This window comes from Mytilus trossulus, chromosome 8, assembly GCF_036588685.1.
Source record: "Mytilus trossulus isolate FHL-02 chromosome 8, PNRI_Mtr1.1.1.hap1, whole genome shotgun sequence".
NCBI lineage: Eukaryota > Metazoa > Mollusca > Bivalvia > Mytilida > Mytilidae > Mytilus > Mytilus trossulus.
Window position 1 is genome coordinate 32374087 of NC_086380.1, and position 24660 is coordinate 32398746.

Genomic DNA, 24660 nt, shown 5'->3' on the forward strand with positions numbered 1-24660 from the left:
CACAACAACCTAAACTTTGCCTGTCAACACTTTGTTGTGAACTTGAATTCAGCACATGTCAGATGCATTCGACTCCATTCTTAATTGAAAGAGATTGCTAGCTTTTCAACCGAATGTCGGTGCTGATCTCTGGACACTCTTGCCTCTTTCACCAATGAAACTTTATCTTCTCGATGTAGTCAATAGTGATGAGAAAGGCATTACAATTTGAAATTTGAACAATCAATCAAATATAAGACTAAAGTAAATTTGCAAAAACAAAAATGAACATATTGTCTGTCGAAAATTCAATATGTTCCTATCCCCGCTACTAGTGCCTATGATATTCTACTTATATAAAGCATAATTAATGCAATGCAAAGAAGTATATGATTATACATACGTACTTAAGGCCTAAGCCTCTCATTCAAATCATAATAGTTTATTTTTCATTATAACAGATATTCACCTTTTTGCAGACTTTGAATATCTTACAAATTAAACTGAATATGTCTATCCAAGCTGCAGTCGACTTGTAGAATGTCTTTCATAGCAATTCATGTTTTGTTTTAACATATCGGGTGCGTACATAAGAACGGAAGGTGATTCAATTATTTAAGAACATCAAAAAGAATTGACATTCATCCTGAAATATTTTTTCTGGCAAATACTCGTGTCCAGTGGCAACTTTTTCATGCAAGATCAGGACAAAACAAATATAATAAAAATGCCTCTACGGATAAAACATATTTTATGTCCAAATATTCCAATAGCCATTCGTATTGGACAATTTATATAACCAATGGCGATATTTGTCAATGGAACAATGGATACATTACTATATTGACATAGCCATACAAAGCACTTACGAATACTTTTCTCGATGAGTAGACAAAAATAATTGTCCACCTCTGTAACCGATCAATTCAAGCTTAAACTTAATGAAGGTGGGAAGATTTTCAAATCAATGATACCGACTCAGTAAAAACATTTCTATGCGTCTCCCTGTCGATCAATGATGGAATTTAAAAGTCACACATTTGCATGGAAAGTCTCTGTAAGAAGGTGACTTTAGGAATCAAGTGTCAACGAGCAGAAAGCAATAAGTTCGGTAAGTCATAGTAAAGTACTATTGTTTTATTTTCTTTCTACAAGTTTACCAAATGTTTATATAGATGTTATTTTTGATGATACACATCCTTTAAAAAAGTATTACAATCTTTGCTATTTTACTGTTTGCAAAATTTAGATTTTTTTGAAAAACTAAGGCTTTTCTTTCTCAGGCATATATTACCTAAGCTGTATTTGACAACATTTTTAGGAATTTTGGTCCTCAATGCTCTTCAACTTCGTACTTTTTTGGATTCGAGCGTCACTGATGAGTCTTTTGTAGACGAAACGCGAGTCTGGCGTATATACAAATTTTAGTCCTGGTATCTATTATGAGTTTATTTAACTAAAAATCATCTCTGAAAATGAAGAGAAAAATAACATGTTCAAAATAATTTCGGATATAGGCAAACCGAAGGTACGAACTACAGAATTCATAAGGCAAAACTTCAATATTTGTAAACAAAAATTACTCACTCGTTTTCAGAACTGGATTATTTTTCATTTAACTGAAAATTGCATTTTCTGTTGACAACACATAAATTTTAAAACGATTTGATTATGTACAAATTATTCTGAACATGTTCTGTTACTTTAATTGTAACAAACGATTAAGAGAACCTTAATATGTTTAATCAATTTACAAACACCGCATTAAGATTTACTAAGAACATGTTAGAACATTCAGTTTGACAAAATATGAGTAGGAATACTAAAGAATTTATTTGCATTTGAATACAACAATATTGTGGCTAGATTTGTTAAGCATTATTCTTTTATCAGTCTTGTATAATCATTTCTTTTTTGTGAGACTTTCTATTTGCAATAACAGAATGACCGGAAGATCTCATAGAGCTTGTCCTATAGTTTATTTTGAATAAACTTTGCCAAGCTTTATTCATTGTACTGGTTATTATCATTACATGTGCTCATCATTTCATTTATCCATGCATTTATTTATTTCAATAATAAACTTGGATAATTGATTAGGTGTACAAAATTATAAGCCTTGTTCTTTTGAGTTTGGTTGTCGAGTGAGTGTCATTTTTGTTTTGGTAATTTTGGACATGTATAATAATCTTAATATTCTTTGATCATCTATCAGTATTGGGGTTCGGTCTTTCATTGATTTCTAGGCAGGTTATGCTTTCTGTTACTTTATTATAAAGCTGCTTCTAGCTGGATTCAAGCTATCCTTAGCTGGATTTGGCAAAACATTTAGGAATTTTGGTCCTCAATGCTCTTCAACTTCGTACTTTATTTGGCCTTTTTAACTTTTTTGGATTCGAGCGTCACTGATGAGTCTTTTGTAGACGAAACGCGCGTCTAGCGTATATACAAAACTTAGTCCTGGTATCTATGACGAGTTTATCTATACTCTTCTTTTGTTGTTCATGGCCACGGATAACAATAAAATAAACACAAAAATCAAAACAAAGAAACAAATAAACAGATAAACGAATAAGATCAAATCAAAAGCTTTGAAAAAAACATATAAACGATGATAGTACGTAAATCATCAATACGACACGAACCATTAGAGAAAATGATGAAATACCGGTAGAAGAAAGATTACAAAAAGCGACGAACAACATCTCTGGCAATTGTATAAAAACAATCTGAAATCGAATCAATAAAGAATTTAAAGAACATTGCAAACCACAATGTCAAATACTTGTAGGTTGTGCTTATTCATGCAATAAAAGCTTGGAGAGTTTGAAGAGGTTTGTTATGCAGACGGTTAAAAATTAAAAGCTTGAGCTTTTGGTAAATACTTTAACATTGGTAAAAATCAACAGTCAAGTTAATCTCATGTCAGCTTAAGAGTGCTGACTCGGATGATAATACATGTAGAACAGGATCGGCCTATCTTTCCGTAGCATATGCGATCACCCCTAAGTTTTTTGGGGTTCGTGTTGCATTGTCTACATTTTTTGTGTGTCTTGTGTACTATTGTGTGTTTGTTTTTCTTTTCTATTTTAGCCATGGCGTTGTCAGTCTATTTCGATCTATGAGTTTGAATGTTCCTCCGGTATCTTTTGCCCCCTTTTTTGGACACGAAAAACATATTTCAACAGAGCAAGAACTCTGTGGTGGTAAAACGTCCTCAAATATACTATGCTTTTTCTGTAGTACACCAGACATTCCGTTCGTCTACCTGAAACTTATATTGGTGACCAAATCAAGACATTTGGAATGTGTTAAAGTGTATATAATTCTAAATTTGATTTACAACTTGAAGCAGTGTAATGGATGGTTAAACAACCGATTATGATTATTCTAAAGGAAAAAATACTACTTAGCATATTCTTCGTGTTATAGTACACATGTATTTCTAGTTTGTTAGACCAATTACACAAACATTCTGTAACCTTCATGTCTTGAATGAATTCATGACATTCTTCAAAGACACACCTAGGTTTAATTATAACATTCATCTTGGAAAATAATCAGGATTTATTAATATTCAACAAGGTTGTTTTTTTTTAAATTAATAAGTATTCATTTCACTGATTAAAAACATTAAACCTAAAATCAGATCCACAAATTTTAAAATTCCCAACATAAGGTTCCTATGATACCTTTACTTATTAAGTATAATTAAAAAGAGATGTTGAGTCTGCGTCAATACAAACTATTGGATAATTATTGGATCATACAGCTGGCTGAACGTTATAAGAATATCACGACAGTTCAGCTGCAAATTGAGAATGACCAGGAAAACCTAACAAACTGTGAACACAGAACTATTTATTTAATATAAGGCGTTCAATATAGACTATATTACAGATTATTATACAACATTTCTCATTATTTTTTCCTTCCGAAATAATAAATTGAATATAATATTGGCTAGTCAACAAAAAAGAGCGACAGTTTGTGTATTCCTTATTGTTTTGTAAATTGTATCTTATCAGATATGAGTATTTAATGTGCGAATTGTTTAATCCGAATTTAATTTTAACTTAGTTTAGTTTTGAAATTGACTGGGTTTAATTCTCTAAGCAACCCCACATCTTTTCATTCAATAGGATTGTATTCGCTTATATTTTTGTTAATAAGATATATTATGTTTGTAATCGTAATTCGATATAGGTTGAAGATATGAATAATGCATAGTATATCCGTAAAATTGGAATATTTAATTGCAATATAAGAAGTCTAATATCTTAATCTTTGAATATTTGGCACACGTATGCAAATGTGTAAATCAGATGAACAAAAATAAAACACAATTTAGATAGAAGAAGAACAAACTAAATCCAACTGCATATTGTTTTGCTCTAATTTATAAATGTTTGATCCAAGCGAAAAAGAATCAAATATATATATAAAAAAAATGGTTTACATTCAGGATTATTGTCAGTGAAAAATATTACATGCAATTGGATAGGCTTGACAATTTGTTCATACAAATGTATTTATTATTTTCATACTCATTTTAATTAACGCATCAGAAACTACCGGTATATCATATTCTTTCTAAACTAGTTCCATATAAAATGAAATCTTACCATCATCATTTCATTTACTTAAATTAGGCTTCATGTTTTTAAAACAAAGACAACCTCAATTGTTAAACGTTAGAAAAATCACTCATAGAGTCGCCTTAATTTTCATTTTCAATTTCTAGGAATTTTCATGTTAAAACACCCATCAATGACAATAGTTTTATGATATGATTTACCAGACTCATGTTTTCTCGAAATAAATGACAATCGAATAAAAATAATTGGGCTGCCAAAGCATATGATAAGCTGTAGAGTATCAATAACCGAACATTTCTAAACGTTGTGCTAGATACGACAAAGACAATACATGCCTGGGTTATCACTTAGTGTTTCGAGTTATTGTGTGTTAGTTAAAGATAACAAAAATACTGAGTTCTACATACGTTAAAATACTGTAAACCATTATTTTCTAATTTTCTAATTTCTTGTTACTTGTTATTTGATAAGGCAATCTCCAGTACATAATCTATAACCTGTTCATAAACATCTTTTTATTTATATCGTAATTCATAGTTTGTGTTCTAAAATATAAAATATAAAGACTGGTATCATGATGATCAGGTACCAAGTTACATTTTTTTCTTCAAAATATAGTTTGGAATTGATTATTTTCGCAATCTTATTTTCCCTTTTATAATCATTTATTGGACATAGGAGATGTAAGATAACTAGCAAATGTGCTTAACATGCAATAAATATAAAAAGTTGAATTTGAAAATAACAGATTGTCATCTGGAAGATAAAGTTTAATATGTTGCAATATTTTTTCCTTATATTATAGGCATGAGTTTTAAAATCCAGACATTTTACTATTTCCAATTTTAAACGACAGGAATGTCGTAAATACTGTAATGCAATAGAAAAGTGTATGATGCAACTCTATCGTTACTACATTGAGTGATTTGAATAACATCCCCAAAATCAAATGTCATATATCAAACCCCACTTTCTAGGTATCAAATTCACTAGAAATCCATCCCTCGAGCATTTGAGTAATGATACCATTGATTTCAATCAGCTACTGAAAAAAGGACTTTTTTTAATTTAAAATAACAATGAAGAGAAAATTGAGTGAGTAATAATTTGTAAGCTTATATTAATGTTATTTAAAAAGCGTCGAAACGTTAAACATACTGCATAGAGCAATAATTTATCAATTATTTACAATGAGTACAATTTAAATAGATCAAACACTGTCTGTAAAAGGTACTGGCATAATCACTATGGAGGTGTCATCAATATATCGAATAATAAAATTACCTGTAATGACAAATGCTTAAATTTCTACACCCTTAACAGAAATAATAATTTTTATATTTTTGTTAAATACACTTTGGATGAAAATGAAGGAAGAATATCATTAAACAAAACGGGTATCAAGTACCCGTACCAAATAAAACTATTATAATGCACTGAACAAGTATTTCATAGGAACGCCATTTTGTTTTGCTTTTTATTCAGCAACAGCATTGCAGACGCTGCTAAATTTACCCCCACTTAAATAGCTATGTCAATGAAGGTCCTCGTTGCATTAATACCAGAAGTTCATGGATTTTTAATATAGAGTGTTTTCCGACTGCTAAAATATTATAATAACATCAATATTTGTTATTTAATTTGTTTACCAGTTTTATTTAAGAAAAATGTGCAGTAATAATTCAAAGACTAATAGAACTTCAAACCTTGTAAAATAGAATCTGTTTTAAAACAAGAATGTGTCCCAGGTATATGGATGCAACATCCGCACTATCATTGTCTATGTTCAGTGGACCGTGAATAAAAGTCTGTAATTTGGCATTAAAATTAGAAAGATCTTATCATATAGAACATGTATACTAAGTTCCAAATTGATTGGACTTCAACTTCATCAAACACTACCTCGACCAAAAACTTGAATCTGAAGCGGGACAGACGGACGGACGAATGAACAGACGGACACACAGACCAGAAAACATAATGCCGATAATTAAGGAATAAAAATCAATTGAATCTAATGAATTATAAAACATTTTCACATGCCACTCTAAAGAACATACGTCATCAGATGATATGTCAACCCAATAAGATAACGCACTCGGAGTCAGTGCTTTGGCCTTTAAAGGTTACTAATTATTAATAAATTAAGATTGGTTGATTTTACTTCGATCAGAATGACCTTCAGATGAGTTGACATTATTCTTACCGTGTTGATCGTTCAATTATCTTTCAAATCGTTAAGTCTTGAAAAAGCCCTGACTAAAATATGAACACAAACAGTAGGGTGCACCAATTTGTTATTGATATGAACATGGACAGTATTTTATCCTTTAATAATTATGACAACTACAATGCTTTTTTTTTCTGAGAAACAAGAACTTTTCTCCGTTGATATCTTATTAATGTCGTTTATTATTTACAATTAACAGTAGATAGATAAATTTTCAGCAAGAAAAACATTTTTCTTAAATTTTGCTGCAGAATATGTCAATTATACATTTAATTATTACGTCCGTATTTCTGGATAATCATTGGATCATACAGCTGGCTGAATATCATAGGGATATCATGACAGTTCAACAGCAAATTGGGAATGCCCAAGAAAACCTAACAAACTGTGAACAGATAACTATTTATTCAATATTTGGCGTTCAATACAGTCTGTTTTGCAGAATATTATAAAACAAACTTCTCATTACTTTAGAGGTCGTATTACTATACCTAATTTGATAATTTTTAGTTAGTATTATTTTGAAGAAGAAAACAATGAGAATATCATTAATTTAAAAGTCTGCCTCTTTTTTCTAGAACCAATTTTTTCTAATCTTGTATTCGTGTCAATTCGTTCCTTTGCAAGTTTCTTGTGTTTTCATTGTAGTTACCACAATCCCCTACTCGGTTGTCTGATTGCATTTTACCGAACTAGACTTCTCAGCACATTTGTTTGAAAAACGCGACGAGTGCTGCATGTGGAGAAGAACCTGCTAACTATTTTGGAGCATATAAATGCAATAAGAGTTTCGTGCTGCTCATTTTTTAGTTTCTATGTAATGTTTTGTAGATTTGTTCGTCCTTTTTATGTGTTATTTACTAGTATCGTCAGATTTTTCAGTCTACACGATTTGAATATATCCTTTGGTATCTTGCATCAGACCCTAATATGATCTGGTTGGCCGTCACTGATTATAAGCGTCACGTCACATCTGAACACGGATATGATCCACCTAAAGTAACTTACTGCCTGATTTATGTCTTTTCCTCGATTGTGACTTTACCGAATACCAAATGCATCTTTTCCCCCGATTTGTACTTTGTCAGCAACATGGTGCATGCCAACTGTAAATCAGAACCTGCTTACTCTCCTGAACCACATGGCTTCACCCTTGGGTTGGATGGTGTTCATGTTTCTGAATTTATCGTAATCTGTGTAATAGTTTGTAATGGTTATTGGTCTTTTCGTTGTTATTTCCCTATTTGTATTGTCAGTTTCTGTAAATGAAAAGTCTGGAGTCAACTGTCAAGGTTTCAAATATTATTAAATTATTTTCTATTGTTATGTTATATTTCAAATCATATCTAAAAGCTATGGAACAATATAGCCATTAAAACATGACACTCGTAATTGTAAAATTTGGGAATAAATAAATGTATGTAAAAGAGGGACGAAAGATACCAAAGGAACAGTCAAACTCATAAATCTAAAACAAACTGACAACGCCATGGCTAAAATTGTAAAGGACAAACAGAAAAACAATAGTACACATGACACAACATTGAAAACTAAAGAATAAACAACACGAACCCCACCAAAAACTAGGGGTGATCTCAGGTGCTCCGGGAGGGTATGTCATGTATGTCGACGAATAAGGTCACGGACCTTTCGTGGTGATCCTATCATTTTTTTGTATTTATCTTGATATTACAAGATATGAACATAGGTAAACTTTTGTCGCCTTGAATTACCCTTTTGATGAGATGTTATACCATTTCGCAGGTAGAAAATTATTTCGGTATGTTCACCAATATTGAATTTTACTTATAATGCAGAGCAATACAGGAAGAGTATTTTTTTTTTTTTTTGGTTTAACTTACAATTTCACAAAATTTCATCTACTTTCAACTCATCAAAATAGATAAAAGACTGAATAGTTTAAGTATGGGAAACAAAAAAGTATCGAAATCTTTTGGCAAAAAAAACCCAGATAATGTTTCCTATGTTAAGGAGTAGAAAACGTTAGTGTATTGAAAAGATATACGTTTACAAACGTTATATTTACAAAAAATGAATACATCAAAGATATTTTATTTCAACACTAAAGTATTATCTACTGTTCTGGTGATACCATAGGGAGTTAAATTCAACCAGCAAAAAAATAAAATCACAAAAATACTGAACTCCGAGGAAAATTCAATCGGAAAGTCCTTAATCACATGGCAAAATCAAATGACATAACACGTCCAACGTATGGATTCCTGACTTGGTACAGGCATTTCTCAAATGTACAAAAATGATGTATTGAACCTGGTTTATAGCGCTAAACCTCTCACTTTTACAACAGTGTCAAAGGCATTGAAACAGTGAGTGTAAACGCCTCATCAAATATATATGGCTTATATTTTGATGCACCAGGCGCGCTTTAAATGTGCATTTAGTACTTAAGAGTTTTCTAGAAAAGGAAATCAAGAACATATTTTACCAAGACAAAAAAAAATGAATTTACGTAAATCGTAGTTCATGCTTAATTGAAGTACCTCTGATGTAAATGCATTTATGATGATTTTCTTTGATTTGAAAATCATCTTTGCATTTCGATATATTCATTACACCTTCAAATCTGACATCATCGCAAATTACCGATACAAAACATTCATTAGTTTTACAATTAGTTTTAAATAATATCTCATCAAACATATTTTGTATTGCATTAACTTGATTTCATCCCATTAGAAAATGATAACACCCGTCTTCTTTCCTTTTTATATCCGCTTCCTTCAACATATCCCATGATAATGTTTCCTTTAAAAAAAAATTTAAGACATATTACGATATAGATTCCCATAGAAATGCATGTCGTTTGCACTACATACACAGTAGTGAAATCTTTGTTTTGCAATTTGCATTTTTAACAGGAAATATAGAAAAACGAGGTTAATACTTCTAGCATATATGTTTAATAATATGAACGGCATGAATATGAAAATCAGGCCACGCTTTTTTTTCTAAAGCTGAACTGTTTAATTATAATGATTTGATGTAATCGCAGAGATATTGGTAAAATATTGCATTCTTTCTTTTGATTATGTCGTCAATATTAAATTACAACACCCATTTTAACATTACAGTGTAACATGATTTAATAACGTTGAAAAATCCAACTTTATCGCAAATTAAACTTTCAAGGTATCATCTTCACCAAATATAAATCATCAAAGCATTCAACTAATGGAAGCATTGATTCTAAGAAGTAACTGAAAAACGGAAATAGAATAAGTTATATTGAACAGAAAATTGATTCATTAATAGTTTGTAAGCTTACATAAATGATATGTGAGAACATCACATCTCTAAAGATACTTCATCAAACGATTAATTAACGATTAATAACCATTAGTACAAACGTAAATAGACCAGACACTGCTTGTAATCGGTACTGTCACAATCAATATCGAACTTTCATCAATCTATAGAATAAGTTAGGAACAAATGTTATAATAATATCAAAAATTGTGAAATATGAACTCGTTTCCAATTTGGGTATGTCACAACTGGATATGTCACAACTCAGTCTTAGTTTATAACCCCGATTTTGTTTTTGTCAATGGAATTTTGAGTTTTGAACAGCGGTATACTACTGTTGCCTTTATTAAGCATGTCAAATCAGCAACTATCAGCTTTAGACAAATTGACCGCAGACAGCTTTTTTATTTTCCTTCACATGTTTCATGTTCATTCATCTTTCCAACTTTTATTCATTGAACTTTAAATGAAATGACTGAGAAAACATTGTTTATCCGTAACCAATTTTGCCTAGTATAAACGTATTATCTGGGAAACAATAACGTATCTCCGTTGTTATGAACTGTTTACAAGACAATTTACCATGGTTAACTAAGATAATATCATTTGTAAATCGAATAGAAAGAGGCATATTGTCAACGGCAAATGTGAATGCTGCTTAAAATTAAAATCGATAAATAAAAAATGACGTATAACTTAATTTTCTACATCAGGAATAGATAAACCTTTGGTTGCGGTATAAGTCTTGCTCATTGTTGAAGGCCGTACGGTGACATATAGTTGTTAATTTCTGTGTCATGTTGGTCTCTTGTGAAGAGTTGTCTCATTGGCAATCATACCACGTCTTCTTTTTTTTTTATAATTTGTTGTATTTGGCAAGCTTGTTTCTGATGTACAGTAGTTGTCGTTTGTTTATGTAATATATACGTGTTTCTCGTTTCTCGTTTTGTTTATATAGATTAGACCGTTGGTTTTCCCGTTTGAATGGTTTTACACTAGTAATTTTGGGGCCCTTTATAGCTTGTTGTTCGGTGTGAGCCAAGGCTCCGTGTTGAAGGCCGTACTTTAACCTATAATGGTTTAATTCTTAAATTGTTATTTGGATGGAGAGTTGTCTCATTGGCACTCACACCACATCTTCCTATATCTATTGTTTGATTTTTTAGTTCTCAATGCTTCTCAACTTCGTACTTTATTTGGCCTTTTTAATTTTTTTTGATTCGAATCTCACTGATGAGGCTTTTGTAGACGAAAAGCGCGTCTTGCATAAATTCAAAATTTCAATCCTGGTATCTTTGATTAGATATAGGAAGATGTGGTGTGAGTGCCAATGAGACAACTCTCCATCCAAATAACAATTTAAAAAGTAAACCATTGTAGGTTAAAGTACGGCCTTCAACACGGATTAGTTTATTAAAGTGTATTTGGTGAAACCTTTCGAATTTGAAAGGCTTCAATTATCTTCAATTTCGTAGGTTGTATGACCTTTAACTTTGTAGATTCGTGCGTAACTGAGATTTTTTTTAAAGGCGAACCGCACGTCTATCGGACAGGTCTGTATAGGTCTGGAATGTTTGGCAATTGTTTTTTTTTCTGTAAACAATTTATATCTGCATCTTTTCGAATATTATATTCAGTTCATACTTGATCCATATGTTTTCATATTGTATATGCTTAAATATAACACGAATCCAAAATCAACAACATTAACATTACAATGATGGTATCTGGAACAATTTTAAGTTAAGTTTTAAGCTTACCAATCCAGCAATAGAATCATTTCTCTTTCAAAACATGTCCTGGTTTAGATTTCTTGCTTTCGTCCAAGTAACATTATATTTCGGGTATTTATTACCTATATACAGGTTTACATTTTCTTAATTATTGATAACCATAAAAGTACCCCTTCGGTTGTTCTATTCGAAATAAAGAGGCTTGCAAGAAAAACTTTCATTAACATTAACTTTCATATAATGAAATGTATGCGACTTTCATACAAGTGAGAGGTTCAGCTATCTATAAAACCAGCTCACATGTTCTACTTAAGAAAATCCCAGTACTAATTCAAAATATGACAGTTGGTATCCATTCGTTGGATGTGTATGAGCTTTTGATTTAGGGAATTTTGATTTAGAATTTTCATTTCAGTTCGGTATTTTTGTTACTTTACCACATAAAACGGTCAATTCATCCTTATTCGGGTTAAATGTGGAGGGAGGAAAATAAACGATTCTAACGTATCAGCAGTTCCAAAAGATACATGGCAATGTCAAAATCAGAAAATTACTGAAATCTTCACAATTCTAGCATTTATGTTAAATTTAAGACGATTTCCGCGTAAAACGAAAGTGGCCGCATTCGTGTTAATCCTTCATATTGAAATGTAAGTTGTATTTGATGATAATACATAACATATATAAAGGTTGAGGATGAACACGGTGGCGGCCACTTTCATTTTTGACAAAAATCATCTGAAAAGTGACACTTTTCTGTATATTTGGTATTTTTTTCATATTTGAGCTTCAACGGATCGTTTTCAATGAATAAAAATCTTTAAATCTTTCACACAAACTAATTGAATCAAATGAAATAGACACTTAAGTGTTTAAAAAGTGGTCAAAATGTTTCGTCCGATGAACCTGAAGTTTGAGTCCAAAATCGGTCCTTACCGGACCTACTCCTTTACAGAAAAAGTACACATCAATGGAATTTCACGACAACACAAACTTAAACAGGTGATTCTTTCAGAGACGAACCAATCACAGCAGCTGTATCGACACAATAATTTACAAAACTCAGTAACGATACCAGGCTTGTGACATAGATAAGGCCGTTAGTTTTCTCGTTTGAATTGTTTTACATTGTCTTATCGGAGCCTTTTATAGCTGACTATGCGGTATGGGCTTTGCTCATTGTTGAAGGCCTTACAGTGTTGTTAATGTTTGTGTAATTTTGGTCTTTTGTGGATAGTTGTCTCATTGGCAATCATACCACATCTTCTTTTTTATATTGTTACTGTGGATTCATTATTATTGGTTGAAAACCGATATTCGTTAGTTTCGTGGATACAGGAAAAGCACGAATTCATATTTCATCTGGAATATGACAGTTCCTGTCCATTCGTTTTTGATGCGTTTTGTTATTTGATTTAGCCATGTGATTATGGACTTTCCTAATTGATTTTCCTCTGAGTTTAGTATTTTTGTGATTTTATTTTTTTCTTATATCTAATTTGGATAAGAGTTGTGAATGTGGAGATGAGTAAAAACCACGAAATCGGACATCCTCGAAAATGCAAGATTTCCTAAATCCAAGAAAATTGAAACTTACGAAGACAAATGAATCCACAGTATTTGGAACGCTAGACTAGAATTCTTTAACTCTTAAAGATGACCAAATTTGATAGTTGATCAAAATGAAAATAACTCTAATATGAAATTTATCTTAAAATGCCAAAAATGAAAGAAAGAAAAAATATATAAGAAAATGGTTTAACTAGATCAGTTAAAAAAATGTGAAGTGCAGGTGCCAGGAGTTATGAGTGTCAAACATTCGGATTCGCATGTTGATACCAGAATCATCGACATAGTGCTATTATGATTGCGTTACAGGTCTCGTGTGATTCCATAATTATCAGCTACAGGAAGTGTTGCAAGTAGCAATATAATTAAAGCGTTAATCTCGTTAGTAAGCATATAGGAACTATGAGAGAATAATATTGTCTTTAGGGAGTTGAAACAGTATAAAGAGTAACAAAATTAATGGAAAACCCAAACATGCAACACTAATCCGAAGGATGTTCTTTTTAATAAATTTGTTTCCCTTTGCTTGTTAATTATAGAAGTTTTAACCTTTTCAAATACATCTTACTGTTTAAAAGGAATAATAATTCTATGCCCAAAAAAACTGGATTATTGTTCGGAAGCGATCATGTAACATATGAGAGTATTAATTTCGAATCTTCTTATATCCAAATAAAATGACAATAACATGTATAAATTAATTTTTCAAAGCTTATGACAATAAGCATAATTGCAGGATCTTTACAGCATATGGTTTAGAAATTATTGCATTACATGCATGCTTTATCCATAGTTTTGATTGGCTGTAAATAATTGTTCAGCATTAAAAAATTAGATGATATATACTTATAAAAATTCATGACAATGCGTGCTTCTCATGACAACATCTCACCAATGCATAGGAAAACTAACAAAAAGCTAGGTATATCTCGTAACTCCATGGTTGTAACATTAAATGTTACTCTAAGAATTGAATGCTTTTGTAATTATATATATAAAAAAATGTAAAAGCGTTGATCATGAATACCATTCTAGTACGCTTGAAACAAAAAATTGCTTCGGTCAGCAATTTAAGAACCCAATACGAAAACATTAATTGCTCTTGTTGGAACTATACTACTCTTACAAAAATTCGTCCGTTATTCTTGCGTAGTCAAAACCTATTCATTTCCGAAAATAATTATAAACAAAGCATAATTACTATTTTGATGAAATGAGAAAATATGCCAATTAATATTAATCACTTAATATTGAATTCGGCGATAAAGAGAGCTATGCGACACATGTTAAGTAATATTTCAAAATACTTAATCAGGTTCTGTTCGGTTCTCTATACAACTAGCAAGCATAATGTATGTGTGGTGTCTTCTTACGATACATCTACATCAATCGTTGTACAAAATTTCTCATTAAGAGATCTGAAATTAATGTCATGTATCTGTTAATTATTGTATTAGGGGGGAATCATTGATTATATGGTTTTAAAATAATCTTTCTATAATGACAGTTAATCATTTACCGATGTTTGTGTACATATGAAATACACCTTAGACGTATATTTAATGAATATATTTGATGTATGTGCCTTCAATTTCTGAGGAGATGGATGATGTAAAGAAAGTCCCTGAAATTTCCGAATTTCCTTGCAGCAATAAATACTTTGAATATACTTTAAAAATAAAAGAAATACCGTCTCAAATAGTGTATTCGGTATATTGCATATATATATATATATATATATAACTATAAAACATAAGGTTACGATCCAAACCATTTGTTGATTAGTTTACCTGATAATTATATAAAAAAAAGATTTAGTATGATTGCCAATGATACAACTGTTGAACTCTTCAGAAGGCACCAAATGACAAAGAAATTTATAGCTGTTACGGTTATTACAAAAACACGAAATGTACGCACTGTAACCAGTTCGAGTGGTTTTTCGTTTTTCGTTTTGCCTAAAATCTTATTTCTGATTGTTTAAGCTCAAATGTACAAGAGGGTCAATGTATTTGGCTTTTCCAATTTAAATTAAAATTTCTAGAAATTTCCCATTGTAGTCCAAAGTTAGCTCACAATTTGTAAATTTATTCTAGGTATTGTTTTACATATAGCTCTTCAACAGTTTCAGTACTTATTCAACCTCGGATTTCATGTTTGGCTTTGAGCGTTCCTGATAAAGGTGAATCCAGAAAAGCGTTTAGGACGCATGAAATTATTAAAAATATTGTTTTTAATTTGTATGCCCCACCTACGATAGTAGAGGGGCATTATTTTTTCTGGTCTGTACGTCCGTTTGTCCGTCTTTATGTCTGTCTGTTCGTTCGTCCGTGCGTCCGTACGTCCGTTCGTTCCAATTCCGATTAATGTTTTTGGTCAAGGTTATTTTTGATGAAGTTGAAATTCAATCAACTTGAAACTTAGTACACATGTTCCTTATGATATGATCTTTCTAATTTTAATGTCAAATAAAAGTTTTTATCCCTTTTTCACTGTCCACTGAACATAGAAAATGATAATGCGAGTGGGGCATCCGTATACTGGGGTCACATTCTTGTTTTACAATACATGTCCTCTGAAACTACTAGTTATCGTATTTTAAAAATCATTAACAAATTGATTGATAGACCATTGATATTTTTGTATTTTGTGGCAAAGATGTCAAATAGATATAAATAAAGCCATTAAGAAGTAAAATATTATTTTTCTACTGAGAAAAAAAAAGAACAAATCTTTTAAAATCCCAGATACAATTATGATTCAGAGACAATCTATAAAGATTTCGATACAAAATCATGAAAAAGCTAAGCAACACTAACCACACTACAACTGGGGGGGGGGGGGGGGGGGTTCAGTGCTCATAGAGGGTACGCAGACCCGGTCTATATATTACACCAATGGATGTTATTGAATCTGTAGCAAATATAAACGTAGTATCAAAACAAAAAGACTGAGAAGATTTATCACAGGTAATTGAACATAGTAAAATCGATTTAAAATGTACTTATTAGATTTTGATAACAAATGATATTTTCAAACGATGTACACAGTTTACATTTACAGAAGTCAAATGCGGCATACACAGACTTATTTCATTACATTTTTTGTATCCTAAATGTCTAGTTATTTGGAGGTTTATTTAAAAAATAAACTACAACTATTTTGTCATGTCCATCAACTAAGTAAACATTATTGTTAAAATAATCAATTATAACTTTGAAATTTAAAAGTTCATGAAATATATAATACTTTTTTCTAGGTATTGATATATGAAAAGCACGGTAAAGGAATCTTCCATCAACTGGTATATCTGCAGTAATAAAAAAATACATTGGATCATTCAACAATTTAGAATGAACTCATCATTTGATAGGAAACGAAACATTGTAAGTAGCAAAAAGTAAAATTACAAAAATACTAAACTCCGAGTTAAAACAATAGGAACAGAACGTCCCTAATCAAATGGCTAAACCGAAAGCTCCAACACATCAAACGCACGTACATCAACTGTCATATTCATGACTTGGTACAGGCATTTTCTTATGTATAAATGTGGGGTTAAATCTGATTGTATAGATAGCTATACCTCTCAACTGTATTAGCAGCAATTAACATGACAACAATTAACAATGCAATTTTTAACAGGTTTGTATGGAAAAGTGGTGGTTCCATAAAACATCGTGATTTGGTGAATATTGAATATTATAGATGGTGGTTATATATTTATAAGACAGTAACACAAAAAACATAAAAACACCAACAAACACTTGTTCTTAAACAATAAACAGGTATGTGTAAATGTGTCAAGTTACAAATTGGCCAGACTAGAGTCTAGAATCTTTAAAGATTATGAAAATTCTTCCTTAACAACTAACTCCATGAATGGCAAATGATATCATGATATAACAACAACAAGAATGTGTCCACAGTACACGGATGCCCCACTCGCACTATCATTTTCTATGTTTACTGGACCGTGAAATTGGAATTAATTCTCAATTTGGCATTAAAGTTAGAATGATTTTATCAAAGGGAACATGTATACTAAGTTTCAAGTTGATTGGACTTCAACTTCATCAAAAACTACCTTGACCAAAAACTTGAACCTGAAGTGTAACAGACGGACGAACGAACAGACGGACGGACAGACGAACGGACGAACGGACGGACGAACGGACGCACAGATCAGAAAACTGAATGCCTCTCTACTATCGTAGGTGGGGCATACAAATCAACCACAAACGACGTTTAAGACTTCCATACGTTACGGGATTAAACTTCTTTAATTTAAAGCTCAGTCAGTAGAAAAACAACGGGTAAAAACAGTCAATATTTTTCAATTAATATTTTCTATTTAGTAGACATCTCTTTATGGACAGTGTATGTCCTTTTCTTTTGTCAATTTTGTATTCTGAACAGTAGTCATTCACTATCATTAAAAAATCTGAGCTATCAAACGCTACCTGCTTCAAATAATGTAATGACAATGATATTGTTTATGTTTGTGAAGGGCAAAATATAAAAACCTTTTGGATCAAAATAAACCAACATTGGCCATAAATACAAATAATGTTTATTTAAGGGGTCATAGCTTCATAAATTTTACAGGAAGGTTCCAAATAAATATATGTTTGTCTTAATAGTGTTGTCACAAGTATTTCTATGTAAAATTTGTAATATTTGTACTTCTTATGGTTGCCAAGTGTTACCATTTGTTAATTAAACTTTATCATACCTGTTGATCGTAGATTTTTGATAGTATCGGTTAAATTTGTTTCACACCTTTTATGGGTTTTTACTTATTATAACAGCGCGTGTCTTTTGATGACGTCATTGTGTTGCAGATGTCTCTTGGTTATATTTATAGTTGACTGCAATCTCATTACTAATAACTCATACTCACATCTTCTTCATTCGTATGGAAACGGAGCATTTGATGCCGACAATATCATTGTATTCATTTAAAGTAAGTAGGCACTTTATAGTAGATGTTCTGATTTGTTATAGGGGCTTGATATATGTATTGTGTTGACAGTTAAATCAGGAATAAGTAGATCTCAACTTTTCATCCCAATAGAAATAAGGTACTTACCAATTCAAGTTATTCAGTTTTGTCTTTTGACATTTTGCTTAATTTTATACATACTTTTGAAAAATAACCAAACATATTTAAAGGCTTACATTCTCATTCATGATTTCCTTAAATGGCTGGTGTTGCTTACAATGAAGCTAATGAACCAATGGTTCTTACTGGTAAAGATGAGGTCATCATTTGATAGTAAGGACACCATCAGATTACTGCAATCCCCTGGCTTCTTTTCCTTGATTTTGACATCATCCTATAACTTTTACTTGAAATAGCCAATATAATGGGTGCCAATATTGAAACAGGTTTTTTTGGGGGGTTAAATCCTTTCATATCACGTACCTTTTTAGCAGTGTGCGTTATTCCCAATTATTTTGTTTTCTGTTAATTCACAAAAATACCGAACTCCAAAGAAAATCAAATACAGAAAGTATCTGATCAAATAGCTAAAATCAAACACTCAAATATATCAAACGAATGGAGAACAACTATCATATTCCTTTCTAAAGTAGAAAATAGGGTATTGAACCCGGTTTTATAGCTAGCTAAACATCTCACCTGTATGAAATTCACATCAAAATCCATTTAACTGATCACGATGGGTAAACAAAACCAGCAGATATAATAGGTAAATATGTCAAAAATAGGGGTACAGCAGCCAACTTTGTGTTATAATGATCTTAATTACTTTAAAAACAAACAAATATGTAACAGAGAAGCATAAAAAGGCATATATCAAATTTAACAAACTCATTCATTGCTTTATTATTATACAATTTTATTTATCTATGTTAAATCCACCCATAAAGGATTGAACGAATTTAAGTATTGGTGTGGTGTAGACCTCTTTGTTCATTTTTTTCTGTCTTTTAGCCAATGTGTTGCCCTTAATTGTTAGTGGATTGATCATCAAACCAGTTATCAACAGACAACAAATGAAGCTGAAACAATATTTTACATCAATAGTTTTTACGACTTGACGTCCATATCTCTGTCACTTAAAATGATAAATGCGTTTAACAGCTAAAGATATTAACTTTTAATCGAATTACTTCAATAATTTCGTCTAATCGATCTATGACATTTATGGTATTTAAGGATCAATTTTCATGGTTTCTGGCTTTGATCGCAGGATTAATCTATCAAGCATAAAAATGAACAAAAATGTCTCTAAAATAAACGTTTATGAGTAGGCGTGTTAAAGAATTGTTGATTTATTAAATTGTAGTAATTAAGTATATTTGCTGATAAATTCAAAATAACAAAATTTAACATTTTTTTTTTCAATAATGAATTAGTATTACATCAAAGACATGAAAAAAATAGAGTTAGTTCTGTGAGCTTCAGTTTTAAAATACTAGTATGGAGAATACAAACTACTAGAATGATTCTTAGAATGTATGGATATATCTTGCAAATGCCTGTACCAAGTCAGGAATTTGACAGTTCTTGTCCATTCGTTTTTTATTGTTATTTGATTTTGCCATGTGATCATGGACTTTCCGAATTGATTTTCCTCTTAGTTCAGTATTTTTGTGATTTTACTTTTTATATAAAATGTACGATTCTCTTTAGTAAAGTAAATGTTTGTCGCTGGATACCGGTACTAGGTGTATGTATGGTACTCTGCAAGTTAGCATGTAAATTCATCTCACAAAGTCATCACAAATCTAACATATTTATTTAGTTTAAATTAAGCACTAACTTAAAAAAGTTTTTTCTTCAAAATTGTAGTGTACGTTGCCATATTGGATAACTAAACTGCTACCAACCTTGCGGTGTCCATATTGTCGTTAAAGATTTGCTCAGAAGAAAGTGTTCCTACTTAATAGTTGCAAATGCATTTTTTCTGTTTTATTTTTTCCCCTTGTTTTTGTTGTTTTTGTTGATTTTCTTTTCGATTGTGTACAATTTATTATTAATATCATTATTACCATCATAAATAATTTCATTATTATTTCATTATTTCAGAAAAAAGACCGTTGCCAGTAAAGTAAAAGTAATCAAGGCATTTGTAATATCTACATGAAACAAAAACTGTAGAGAAACATCGGGAAAGAGATATTCAAGCTGCTTGTACATTAAACATGTTCCTGTACCAGTATATTTTGCATGGTAACATGAAAAGCATAGAACGACTATTACTAAAATGAGTGAGAGTATAGAATTCTACATTATTTGAGCTGCTTATTTTGAAAGCACCCGATGCCAGTAACACCTTTTGTGCTTGTTGATATTGTTGATACATATAAAAGGTCTAAACAAAATATTTCCAATTACAAAGGGCATTCAGATTAATGTTACAATCAATTAAAATTAACAGTATAGATTGATAGAAAATATATGATGAATAATTTGACAATAAATTTTACTGTTCTTTTGGATGCATCTTACAACTATTGTTCAGTACCGAAAATAAGGAGCTAAAAAAAAGAGTGAATTCAGTGAAATAACTGATAAAATGTCACAGTAACAAAGGACGATATATGAAAATGATAAAAGCGATATGGATCAAACGCTGATATAGTGAATATAACTAAAATCGAGGTGTCAGTGATAATCAAAGACACGTGTCAATCTTTCTCTTCTTCAAAGATTAAACTTGTAATTTTGTTCCCACTTGATAACATAAAAGATACACTATGATTCTAAGAGGCTGTCCAACAAACATCATTGCAGTAACAATCATTTTCTTCCTATACAAGACTGGAGAGTCCATGTTAGATGCAACTACACGGCCTTATATATTGAAAGCCGTCTGCCATGATAATTTCCCTTTCAATGCAACATACTGTCAACACATTGACTGGTATCCCGTCATAGAGAGTGACATACAACGAAAATCAGCAACATACCTAATTTATTACAGAATTTTGATCAATGTACCGTCTGTCATACTGGGACTATTTTGTGGTGCATATAGTGACAAATATGGAAGAAAAATACCGATGATGCTTCCCAGTCTTGGTAGTGTTTTTGGGGTACTACTTTACATGGCAAGTTTGGCATACGACGAATTCAGAATTCCATTGATTCTGATTGGTGCAGCCGTTCAGGGGATGTTTGGTAAAAGTACGGTTATTACAATGGCGGTCAACAGTTACATAGCAGATGTAACGGAAAATGACGAACGAATCCGAAAACTTGGAAATCTCCTGGCAATGAACTTCTTTGGGTTATTTGTTGGGTCGTTCATGTCCGGAATACTGCAGGATATTTCAAATCTTTTAACAACATATTGTGTTGTGATCCTGCTCCATGGCTGCACGATCTTGCTGACTGTGGCTGCTATGAAAGAAAGCGTTGAATATCCAGCGAAATCAGAAGAGGGAAAATCCGAATTTCTCGCTTTGTTCAACCCGGCCAACATCAAGGATGCTTTTGGGGTCTTGGTAAAGTATCGACCAAACAACATGCGTACGGTTCTATTAGTTTTGTTCTTACTGACATTACTAAATCAAACGTGTAAAGTAGGTGAGATGGATGTCACGGTCTTGTTTGTAACTAGGTCACCACTCAGCTGGCCTAAATCATGGTATGGATACCTTCTATCTGTCGATTATGCTGTAATGGGATTGTGTCTGCTCTTTGTACTTCCGGTGCTATCAAGCATCGTTCATCTGTCTGATGCTTCAATACTTATGATAGGTATAAGCTGTAAAATTGTTCGCTTGACGTGGGCAGCATTCGCGTTTAGGACGTGGATGGTCTATGTCTCCGTGATCATTGGAGCGTTTGCTGGATTGATTACATCTGCAGTACGATCACTTGTCAGTAAATCGGTTAATGAGCATGAAGCAGGGAAACTATTTTCATTATTAGCGTGCGCAGAAACAGCATCAAAGCTGTTTGGTGTATTAATATTTGTGAATTTGTACAGTGAGACGGCTGACCTGTTTTCTGGATTAGCATATTTATTTGAAGCTGTTTTGTATATTTGCATGATCTTGTTGGTGATATGGATATTCAAAGATATGAAAAATGTAGGAACAATAGATTTAATGCAGGCATTAGAAGAACATTCCAGTTTTAACAAAGGTTCTGTCAATTATAACACATTGTCAAATAACCCACTTCCGGTGTTAGATGAATTGGAGGAGCAGCCGTCGTATCCTACTCCTCTACCAGCCACTACCCCATAATGAAGAACTGTTATGTTATCATTGATTGTTAAAGTCTGTTGATATATGGTTGTGATGTTTGTCAGTAATTATAAGCAATGTTCACCTATTTTCATTGATTTCATTTGCACGGACTAGCAACATTCACAGAAAATAACATGGGTATGAGATAATGGCATTTTTGACATTATGCATCTAGGAAGGTACCCGAATAAACCCCCTAGCCGCATGTTTAAAAACTACAAAATCATATAAAGTAAAAAACGAGTTTTTTAAACATCTTTTTGATAAAAACAATAGTAATTATAATTATAAGGACTACATAAAACATATCTAAAATTTGTTCTTATAGTTTTGTGTCTTAACGTACTTAAATGGGGATACGTAGATACTTTGTTAAGAACCACACTCATTCCGATAACAAATACACTGAAGATGATATTACTGAATGCAGTGAGTTGATATTTCAGCAGACAGTCGGAAGTTGCAATTGGTACTAAAGTGCATCACTACTTTCTGATTTGTTTTGTACTAATACGAAGCAGCACATATCCAAATCCAAAACCTTCTTAAAAAAACAAAAACAAAACAAAAATTGTCTGGCAAAGATCTTTAATTTCACTTTTAAATACATTGATGGTATTCTGAAACTCAACAAGTCACATGTCCATTAGTGCTTACAACTCATATAATATCCTAGTGAAGTTGTTGTGAACGATACTACCGAATGAAGGTCAACGACAGGTAGGATTGTTTCCAAGCAGGGTTCAAGCATGTATACATTGTGTGATCGACACATAGTTCGTCATTTTATTATGCTGTTTTTGTGTCATGTCATAAATCAATTTTATGTATTCGTTGTTATTCTGTGGTTAACCTCGGCTTTGGTGTTTAGATTTGTGGTCTCTCAATCTATTTATGACGTTTGAACAGCGGTATACTACTGTTGCCTTTATTTATAGTAGTTAAGAAACTGAGATAATTAAACCGACCGTTGACTTTTTAATAAACTATTCTAGTCGTTCCTTCGTGCATGGTAATTCTTAAGTGAAAGGTGTACATATATAACTGTACAATAGAGGCGGAAAATACCATGGTGACATTCAAAACTCATAATGAAGATAAACATATTTCCAACAAAAAAGACAAAAACACAAACAAACTTACAAACCCAGTCATGGTCAACTCAATGCCGAACCCAACAAAAACAACTAGAACTACTATAACCTGAAAATTTTCCAATATGTATAGCTGGAGATGATAAAATGTTTCTGTAAAGAATTGAGGTCAACGATAGAAAAATGAAGTCATTGTGTTTTTAAAAGTCACGAGTTGTCTGTCAACGTGACTTTTGAGGACAGACTTATAGGATCAGGTTTTATAGTCACTGTAATACTTAGAAGTCTTTTTTTTTCTTAGTCTCTATGATGATTTTGTAGTAATTTTGCTTTTATTTCCCAACCTGCTTATAAATTTAGTTATAAACATTTTTATTATAGCTCCCAATACTCAAATTATCACCTTTTCCCTGTTAGATGTCGTACAAATTAAGCCTGAATAATAAAAAAATAAAACACATCTAATTTCTTTGACGTCTTTCAAGGGTTATTTTAGTTTAGATCTGGCTCAATGAGGGTTACATCGAGATGTTCAAGTAAATTTGGAGTGTTGAAAGTTAAGTTATATCGAGCGGTCAAAATGAACTCTGACACAGCCTGCACGGCGTCCAGCAATGAGACAAACTCATGCTGTATCTTTCTATATTGTTTGGAATCTTACCGTGATAAAATAACATGTGTATAATCTTATTAGTTGTTTCTCAGTCTTTTTGTCTCTGTAATTACTTGAGGAAGACCTATGATTAAAAGCACTTCTAACGTAGAAAATACAGTTAGCTTTGTCTCAATTTATCAACCTGGATTCTTTTTATAAATGTAATTCTAAAATGAAGGTAACATTTTTTAGTTATGTGCGTTCAATTCTGAAAGGAATGGCTGGAATACTAGTAGTGAATATTTTTTATTTAAAAAAGTAGAATATTTAATTCAATTGTTAC

The 24660-nt window shown here is 31.7% G+C and overlaps 2 protein-coding genes across 4 annotated transcripts in view; one reads left to right on the plus strand and one right to left on the minus strand.

The window, feature by feature from the left end:
* Nucleotides 1–24660, minus strand: part of LOC134680827 (uncharacterized) — a 157080-nt gene that overhangs the window by 72359 nt on the left and 60061 nt on the right. The window lies entirely within an intron of this gene.
* Nucleotides 836–24043, plus strand: LOC134680825 (proton-coupled folate transporter-like). Of its 3 annotated transcripts, XM_063540063.1 has the most exons (3): nucleotides 836–1090; nucleotides 16657–16783; nucleotides 20455–24043. In XM_063540063.1, exon 3 carries the CDS (start codon nucleotides 21126–21128, stop codon nucleotides 22623–22625), a length of 1500 nt encoding a protein of 499 aa, XP_063396133.1. In that variant the 5' UTR covers nucleotides 836–1090; nucleotides 16657–16783; nucleotides 20455–21125; the 3' UTR covers nucleotides 22626–24043. The 3 variants fall into 3 exon arrangements, with proteins under 3 accessions (XP_063396133.1, XP_063396134.1, XP_063396135.1); XM_063540064.1 differs by lacking the exon at nucleotides 16657–16783; XM_063540065.1 differs by lacking the exons at nucleotides 836–1090; nucleotides 16657–16783 and adding an exon at nucleotides 18248–18363.

Bases quoted from the DNA above. Each gene is read 5' to 3' on its own strand.
- LOC134680825 (XM_063540063.1), top strand. From the start codon at position 21,126: ATGATTCTAAGAGGCTGTCCAACAAACATCATTGCAGTAACAATCATT.